The sequence below is a fragment of the Rhinopithecus bieti genome, unplaced genomic scaffold (genome assembly GCF_001698545.2).
Source record: "Rhinopithecus bieti isolate Rb0 unplaced genomic scaffold, ASM169854v2 scaffold_25748, whole genome shotgun sequence".
Taxonomy (NCBI): Eukaryota; Metazoa; Chordata; class Mammalia; order Primates; family Cercopithecidae; genus Rhinopithecus; species Rhinopithecus bieti.
The window spans coordinates 15,177-25,159 of NW_016811783.1; the positions used below are offsets into that span (position 1 = coordinate 15,177).

Sequence of the window (9,983 nt, forward strand, 5' to 3'; positions counted from 1 at the left end):
AACTCATTTCTTAATCAGAAGTTTACTTACATTTAGCAGTTCTACTTAAAGTGAAGTGTTTCTGTTTCTCCCAAACACACACACACGCACACACACACGCACACACACACACAGAGAGAGAGAGAGAGAGAACTTAAAATCAGCAGACTATTTATTACATAGTCCAGATTGTCTACCCTAGAATATAGGTAATGAACAGCTGTGCCACCAGAACAGAGAATTCATAGACTTTAATGGATATTAAATAAAACATGGAGTAATTGAAAGGCTAGAAGTAATGTGATACTAACATAACCAATAGGCAAAAGACTGCTGAGGTGATAGCTATTTAGAATATATGATATAGAGAAGTAATATGAAAGAATCTACAGGAGCAAAGTCCTTTTCCCAACTCTCACGTTTTGGATGTTAGACATCTGTAGAAAAAAAAAATTGCAAAGCTGTAGGATTCGAAGAGTTCTAGATTTGCCATTAATGTTCAGGCAGAACAAAAGTTGAATCGGGCAAAAAACATGACATCCCCACCCATTTTGTTTAGACGGACTATAAAAAAGACTTTATTATGATCTTCGCAGCACCCATCTTAGACCACGTCTTTCCATGGTTCTCATGAACCTTAACCCCTCCTATTAAATCTGATACTTCTCGCTTTATTGTCACTATAGATGTGAGAAAGGGTTGATGGTCATCTTTGTTTACAGGCCATTACAGGTTTGAACAAATTCAAAACTGCCTATTATTAAGCCTCCCCAGAAGCCACTGGGCATAAGCAAACCTAAGATTTTATAACTCACCAATTATCCTATAGAAGATAGTCCAGATTACTATACTCTGCCAAACGTTTATTCATACTTGACTCCAAAAGTTATCAATTATTCACAGGGATAATCTAGAAAATAAATATTAGTTTTGCTTTCAAAGACAGCACTGGAATGAGCAGGCACTTTCATGTTTGTTATATTAATTAACTTATTATTTAGTTTCCCTGTCTGCTTAGAAATTGAGCTGTTCAGGTTGAAAAATGATGTAAGAAGCAAAAACTATGACACAACAATTTAAATAAAGGTCACTATTGCTGTGAAATGGGATGTCAGTTTTGCAATTCTGCACTTTCCCACCAAGCTGGGATGTGGGTGAGTCTAGAGATATTTGTGAAATAAGCCAATTTGAAAGGACACCACAATCCGTCAAAAGCGACTTTCTTCCTCTTCCACAGCACGATGAAGGCCAGGGATAAATTTTAAGAGTTGCTTTCGGACACTTCCCTTTCTGCTCTTCCGGGGCAGGGTCCCAAACATGCTTGAGAAGTTGCCCTCCCACAAGGGAGACATGGATCCGCTGCTGGTGTTACTGATGCTCCGGTTCCTCCTTGAAGATGACCTCCTCAGCAAATCATCCCCCTCCTTGGGGATAAAGCACTCATCATCTGTGCTCGTCTGCCGACTGAAGGCACCCCTGCTGGAGTCCTCAGACACACACGTCTGGTAGCCATCTTCACTGTCCATAGTCATGGAGCTCAGCCAGCTCTTACAGCTGCTCTCACTGGATAATCGATTCCGGTCCACAAGGGCTGGGCCTGGCCCAGGCAGGGGTCCAAACAAAGACAATTCATCCAAGTCCATGTTTTCCAAACTGGGGCAGTTAGCTGCATCACCTAGAGCACAGAGAACAAAGTCTACTGTGAAATGGACCTGTACATCATTCCCTACAAATAAATACGCTACATCAAAACTTCTCTTTGAATGACACAAGAAAGAGTAAGGGTGAAAAATACTTTTCACTGAGCTTTGGCGTGCACGAATAAGTAACTGTTTATGAGGCCATTTGATAAACCGTATAGTAGGGTTTCATGAACTATTGTTCATAGACCAAGGTTCCATGGTCACAAAAATTATAATATTAGAATAAATTTAAACAAGATGTTTCATATGAGAACAGTTCAACCCAACTGACAGTCTACCAATGTGACATCTGAATCTCCAAAATGATCATTTCTTAAATTTAAATAACCCTGAAACCTTTTATTATAATTCTCACAGAAATGGGGTTCCATAGAATACACTTGGGAAATGCTATCGTGATTTTCTCCATTTAGTTTCTCTGATTCTTAGGTACTGTCTTCTGAAAATAATTCTAAAATTATTATAAAATCATTTGAGGTATATAGAAAAAATTATGGAACAGATAATTCATAAGTGTTTCTTAGAGAAAGGATTTGTGAAATCAAATGTATCTTCCAACTTAATATTCCAAGTTTCATTTTGGAATACTTAAATTCTCTGGAATGATACTGTACCCAAAAAGCATCCTTGTCCTCAAGTAAGTAATAATTTATTTGAAGAAATTGAATTTTATCTGCTTGGCTAAATTTTTTTCATTGATCCTTCACAACGTACATCTGGCTCTTCAAACTAGAATGTTAATCACATACCAATACCCTGTCCATACGACCCTCCCTGCTTCCACACTAACTGAGTTTGTTGGTATCGAGAGAGAGAGAGAGAGAGAGAGAGAGAGAGAGAGAACTTGTAATACCAGCCTTGGAAAAACATAATCAGTAAGTGACTCTGCTTCAGAAAAAAAATAATAGAATACTGCACACTCCAAAATGGTTTTATTTTGTACTGATTATCTTTACTGCTGCTCTCTTTTGTCCTTGGTTGATAATATAAAAAGAAACTATTTTTTCAGATGATTTGCAAGGTTGAGTACAACCAGCCCCACCGTGACTGGTCATAATGCTTTCCTTTTTGCTAATACAACCTACTTCATTTCATCTTGCAATAAGTGATGAATTTCTTTTGATTTGAGAGCAATTGCCTTATAGAATCACATGCCCTGGATGTTTACTATGCATCTAGAAAAAGCAGAACTCCCTCAATTGCTCAAAAAAATGTATACAACAATGACTTTATGAGGACCCTGACCTAACAGTGTTGTCTATAATACAAGGCCGTTCCTATAGAACAGCAAGAATTTATATTCACTGGGCCATTCAGGATGCTCCAGAAGTGGAAATGAGGCTAAAAAGCCCTCACATCTAAAGAAAGCAAGGAGGTGGCTGAATTTACAAGGCCATAAAGAAGTTTTTGTATTAAATACTTCTGCCTCTCTAACAAACTTCACTACCCAAAAAAGCTATTATGAATTTTTAAAAAATATTAAATGAAAATACAAAAAAGAGAAGTAACTTGTTCATAAGTTTCAAACACTTCAATTAAAAAACACAGAACTTTATATCAGAAATCTAAGCCATAAATTAGTGACTAGTTAAGGATTAAATTGTTATCTTTTTGGTAAACAAATTGATTATCACTTTTAATGGATATTCTAGGTTAGAGACTTAAGCTGGTGCTATTTAAAGAAGAGATAACCTATATTTCGCACCCACATAGTGGTTTCAGTGAATTATTTGCACAAAAAAGTTCATTCCTTTGGTTACATCTGTCACACAGCAAATAGCAAATTAACACATTTTAAACTCAACCCTTCCCTTAAAAATGCACTCAATGGCAAGAGCTATGCATTTACTGTTGTAATAATCTTACGCATTTCTGCCTTGATCTTGGGAGCCATGAAAAAGAAATTCTCTGAATAAACGCAACTTATACAATTTAAACAAAAGATAGGAGCTCTACCCAAAAAGTGTGCAAACATTCCAGCTTTAATAGCTTCTAGAAACTATACAGCCCCGAGCCACGACTGTTTTCAGAAACGTAATTCATTCACTGAAGTAGAAGGAAAGTCAGGCAATCTTCCCCAGTGATCTTCTAAAATCTCCAGGTGCCTGTTTTCAAGCGTGTGCATCCGTGTGCATGTGCGCATGCGCATCTGCGTCGTGTGTGTGTGTGTGTGTGTGTGTGTGTGTGTGTGTGTGTGTGTATAGAGTAGTGGATCTGACTTGCCTTGACCCTCCTCCAAATACAGCCACTCCAAAGCTCATGCGAAAGAAACAGACCCGTTTCTTTGACCAGCACTAGACAAATTTTTCTTATAATGATGATAATCTTAAAACAACTTAGAGGCAGAAATACTGAAAGAAGTAATGTTAGTGTGGTTTCTGAACAGGAAATTGCATTTACCGTGAAGCAGACGATGTTCCTGTAACTGCAGAGATCTGTACTCCACCCGTTTTTGTTTCAAGGTTTGCTGTGAGATTAAAAAAAAAAAAAAGTTTTTATTATTAGGAAACCCCAGTGAAGCTAGCAATTTAATTCTAGGTGTTGAGATTTGTCATTAAAATTTTTTACCTTTCTTCCTAGTACTACCAATCCATCTCATCCATTTAAAATATTTTTGCTGTATAAAAGGAGGATATTGGGCCAACAAGCTTTCTTTGAAAAAAAACAATAAAATATATTTGTATTTAAAAAGTTATTTTAAAAAGATTATTTGGGTCTGTGAAAATGTACTTGCTGTTTAGGCAAGCATTTATACTCTAGGATTCCCACATCTGTAGGATGAAGACAATAATAGAGCCTAAACCCTGGAAATGTTATGAGGATTAGATGAGTGAATAGATGTACAATTTTTAGAACAGTGACTAGAACTTAGTTAACGCTCTACAAATATCATCATCAATATACAAGCCTGAAGACCTCCGCCTCCCAGGTTCAAGCAATTCTTCTGCCTCAGCCTCCCAAGTAGCTGGGATTACAGTTGCGCCCCATCATGCCCAGCCAAATATTTGTAATTTTAGTAGACACAGGGTTTCACCATGCTGGCCAGGCTGATCTCGAACTCCTGACCTCGTGATATGCCCACCTCGGCCTCCCAAAGTGCTGGGATTACAGGCGTGAGCCACTGCACCTGGCTTGGACAGCTATTTATTTTCCACACCAGAAAAGAGAACAGAACTGTCTGAAATGCTTCCTTAGTGGGCTAAACTTAGAACACTGCTAAGCACCCTAACTTCTTAACTGCTTCCCTTCTTGACTGCCCCAGCACACGAGAGCTGAGGCCCACAGTGGGAATTAAGTAGCTGCCACATGGGTCAAGACAGCACACAAGTCCTGGTCTATCCCACAGAGGGGACTGAGGCAATGGCAATCTAAAACAAACCAGGCAGAAGGCATCTGAAAAAAACACACAGCTATAGGCTCACTCTCTCCCATTCTTTATCCTCTCCTCTTCCCCTTCCTTTGCCAGTTCAGGTCCCTATAGCGAGCCCAGCAAGTGGGCACAGCTCAGGTTTGCCTGTGGACTATTATGCCAAAGGAAAGATAGCCTAGTTGAAACAAGCAGTCCTTCCCACAAAGCAATCTGCAAGGAGTAGATGAAGACTAAAAAGGAAGAGGAAAAAAACGTATATTTAGAGAAGGATTAAGGGAAAGAAAATAATAAAATTGCAGGAACATCATTAAATGCTTGAGGGGAACATGGCTTACTCCTCAGTCTTCAAAGATTGAACAATAACTGGGCAGAATTTTCTAAACCTTAATACTAGTAACATTTAACAGCAACCCTTACGGTTGCTAAAATAAAATCGAGCAATAAATCAATCAAATGCTTGACTCAGTCAACTTCTTGTTCTTTCTGTACCATAATATAGTCTAGAATAGCTGTAATACTGCTTTGAGGGCTGAGGGCAGTGGCTTACATCTGTAATCTCAGCACTTTAGGAGGCTGAAGTGGGAGGACTGCTTGAGACCAGGAGTTTGAAACAAACCTGGGCAACATAGTGAGATCTTATCTCTACAAAATTCTTTTTTAAATTAGCTGGGTATGGTAGTGCATACCAGTTCTTAAGAGGCTGAGGAGGCTGGGCACGGTGGCTCACACCTGTAATCCCATCACTTTGGGAGGCTGAGGCGGGTGGATCGCCTGCGGTCCGGAGTTCGAAACCAGACTGGTCAAAATGGCGATACTCCGTCTCTACTTAAAATACAAAAATAAGACGAGTGTGGTGGCAGGCACCTGTAGTCTCAGGTACTCAGGAGGTTGAGGCAGGATAATCGTTTGAACCCAGGAGGCAGAGGTTGTGGTGAACTGAGATGGCGCAATTATACTCCACCCTGGGCAACAAGAGCAAAACTCCGTCTCAAAATTAATTAATTAATTAATTAATTTTTTAAAAAAGAGGCTAATGTAGAAGGATCACTTAAGCCTGGGAGGTTGAGGCTGCAGTGAGTTGTGATCATGCCACTGCACTCCGGCATGGGCAATAGGGTGAGACCCTGCCTCCAAAAAAAAAAGGACTGCTATGCTGCCTTATTCCCAGCTTTTAACTATGCAAATCTGTGGTTATACAAAGGTCAAATTAGGGACGTAGGGACTATAAGGCAACAAGTACCTGGCATACATACCAACCCGTTTCATCTTTCTTAAAGAGATTTATTTCCTACAAAAGACTAGAGTTCAGTGGAGGAGCATAGGGATAGGTCAAGAAAAACTAGAGACAGAAAGAAGAGGAAGTTACATTTCTGCACTTACTATCCAAAAATACAAAGTCAGCGCTGGCCATATAGTCAATTTTTGGAAAAATACTGGTGTTGCAATATCTGATTTGTTGATTTGGCCCAGTCATTTCAGTTTGTCGTCACTTAAACCAAGAAAATACCAGTGTAAAGAGCAGATGTGTCAGAGTGACTAAGGGTTTTTCAACCGTAAACAAGCTTCCCTGTTTTTCTTTGGGTCTGTTTCTGCCTGTGTTACTGACATCACAATTGTATATTTGGACATATCTGAGCTCTCATTAGATGAGAATTAAAGCACAAGTGAGATCTAATCCTGCTGGGCAGCATCACCTCACTGTGCCCAGTTCAGTGCCAGCTACATAGCAGCTGCTCAGTAAATAACGGTTGAATGAGTACATGAAAAAAATGGCTTCCTAAAACAACTGTCAGCTGTCACACATTGGTTCCAAAGAAGTTTCCAATGCTTTCAATCTACAGGATTGAACAGCTGAACATTTCCATGGCACTTTAGTACTTCAGTTGTGTTTTCACTGATAACATGATATTTAATTTTCATAACTTCCCTAAAAAGTAAGACTCGAAAATGAATATTCAGTGTAACAAAATATTTCCCAGGCACTACACACCCAGTAAATAGCAGAAGTAGATTACAAACTAGCTCGCCCAGCTAGCTCATTGGATGTGCTGTTTTCATGTTAAACATTTGAATCATAGGTCAGAAGAAAGGGAATCCCTGAAAATGTGGATCAGAAAGGACCACTGTTTCTAAAGAAGAGTCCCTGGCCCCAAGAAGAATCTTTGAGGGAAAGAATGCTCACTTACACAGGACGCACAAAGTAAATGTCATTGTGTGGAGGGGAAACCAGCCTGACCTTGGCTATGGGTCAGACCAAGACATTTCTGGCTCAAGAGATAAACGGAATCTCATAATTTCAAGATTAGAAACAGGACAGACATGCAAGATAGAAAGCGGAATGAAACTTAAAGTCTTCTGGACACAGACAAGCAGAAAGAAATTTTTTGGCAATATATGGTTTAAATGTACCTATCTGAAACACAGGTCTGAGCCAGGTTTTCTGCTTAAGAAAAAAACATTGGCTGAAACTCCATCACTGGGAAAGGAGGCTGAGAAAAGCTGATGCTGCTGGCTATGGCTCATGTAGAGCTTGTATGAAGAAAGGCAGGAGTACCTAAGCACAGCCTCATGGCTTGAGCCAAACAGCTCACTGAGTCTCCAGGGAAGGCACGTAAGCCCCCAGACCTGGCTCTGGATTGGTAGCCTTGAAATGCTGAGTGGGGGCAAGCATCCAATTATCACTTTGTGCTGAAGGCAGAGGCTATATGCCATGCAAGGAAAGTAGGCAATCTAAATCCCCAAATACTCACAGATGTTTAATGATAAAAAAGATTTTAAAATGGATAATTTGTACATGGATTCTCTAAATAAAATGAAAATAGAAAAGTGTTCAAGGCCTGGTGTGGTGGCTCATGCCTGCAATCCCAGCACTTTGGGAGGCCTAGGCGAGCAGATCACCTGAGGGCAGGAGTTCACGACCAACCTGCCCAACATGACAAAAATCCCGTCTCTACTAAAAATACCAAAAATTAGCCGGGTGTGGCCGGTGGCTACAATTCCAGTTACTCCGGAGGCTAAGGCAGGAGAATCCCTTGAATCCGGGAGGCGGAGGTTGCAGTGAGCCGAGATCATGCCACTGCACTCCAGCCTGGGTGACAAGGGCAAAACTCTGTCTCAGAAAAAAGAAGAAAGTGTCCAAAAAAGACTTTAAAATAAGAATGTTTATAATCCTCTGAGAGACAAGATCAATGTTTATAAGAACAAGAAATTTGAAATGAAAACACAAGAATAGATAGACATGAAAAAGAAATATGAGATAATAACAAAGTAATTTTTATAACTCAATAGAAAGAACACATTCTACACAGAACAGCTAGCAAGAACATTTCTGGAGATGTTACTAAAGAATTCAGAAATAATATAACACAAAAATATAAATAAAGACCTGTGAAATAGTCATTAGGAAGCATGAAAGATAAATCAAGAAACTATGTCTAATATGAATTCCAGAAGATAATACAGGAGTGGTATAGAAGGTATATTCGAAAAGATTGAGTTGATCGTTTTCCAAAGCTGAAGAAAGTCTTTGAACAGAAAGAGCACTGTAAGTTCTACATAGTATAAATTTATAAATGAATCCAGAACTAATTACATTGTAGTAAAACCATAGATCAATAAGGACAAAAAAAGTAACCAGAAAAAGGATTAAAGATGGCCACAAATATTGGTTTTCTAGAAGATCCAAAATAGAAAATTCTGTAGAGAAAATTATCAGGAAAAAAAAAAGAAGCATAAAAGTGGTACAAGATGCAAGAAAATATGGGGCACACTCAAACAATTTTGACAAAATTTAAAACATCAGAATAATATTTTACCGTCAACTCAGTTAATAAATTTAAAAACTTTGTTAGCAAAAGTATAAGTCACTAAAACTGGCTTTTAAAAAAAAACCAGAAGTCCTGAGTAGTCTCTCAGCTAATAAAGAAATTGAAACAGTACATTAACAGTATTTCCATCAAAAAAGAATCCTAAACCAAGATGATTCAGATGGTATTATTAAAATTCTGCCAGAAAATAAGAAGAGGAAAACAGGTCATGCTAAGAGTCTAGTAAACTTGATACCAAAACTTAAAAAGATAATTTAAGAAAAGAAAATTACAGGCCAGTCTACCTGAAAAATGAAACTATCTTTCAAAATCCTAAATAAAATATTATAAAATCAAACCTGTAATTACATTTACAAATTATAAATTTCAAGGATAAGCCAGGTTGGGTTTATCCTAAAAATGAAATGGTAGCTTTACACTAGAATATATTTGAATTTCATTCACATATTGACAGAATTTTTTCAAATGAATAAATGAGAAGACCAGCTTAACAGATGCAGAAAAAGGTATTTAATAAAATTTAATGCACAAGCATTATAAACACTACCAACAAACTTCAGATAGCAGGGAGTCTCCTTACTCTGAAAGATAGCTCATTCCTAATAGAAAAGAAATTAGGAAGAATTTTCTTTAAAATCAAGAATAAAACAAGGATGCCTACAACTATGGTTTCTATTCATTGTTCTATGGTAGCTCCTAAGCTGTGAAGTAAGGTAAGAAAAAGAACCAAAACTCATTCATAACAGATAGTTATTATCTCTACAGTAAGTCCAAAAAAATCTACAGATAATTCATTAGAATTATTAAAATAGATATTACTATTCTATAATTTAGCAAAGTGTTTGAATATAGTAACAGCATAGAAAAATTGATTTCACGTGTCTATTAACATCAATCAAAACTAATTTTTCTAAAGAAGCGATAATAAGAACAAAAAACATGAGGTACAGAGGACTAAGTCTAACAGAAAGTCTAACAGAAGATGTATAAGACCTATGTCCATAAAATTATAACCTTATTGAAAGACTTTCAAGAAAACAACAAAAAATGGTAAGATCATCTATCAATAAAAAAACTTAATACCATATGATGTTGTTTCCTCAA

At 37.8% G+C, this 9,983-nt stretch overlaps 1 protein-coding gene across 2 annotated transcripts in view; it reads right to left on the minus strand.

Annotated features, from left to right (window-relative positions):
- Positions 1–215: 215 nt before the first annotated feature.
- The window catches only part of CYTIP (cytohesin 1 interacting protein), a 77,910-nt gene continuing 68,142 nt past the window's right edge, over positions 216–9,983 (minus strand). For both annotated transcript variants that reach the window (XM_017895086.1, XM_017895085.1), the window contains 2 exons: positions 4,083–4,149; positions 216–1,654 (listed from right to left, as the gene is read on the minus strand). In XM_017895086.1, the coding sequence (XP_017750575.1) occupies positions 1,188–1,654; positions 4,083–4,149 (534 nt within the window). In that variant the 3' untranslated portion in view covers positions 216–1,187. The remainder of the gene's footprint in view (positions 1,655–4,082; positions 4,150–9,983) is intronic.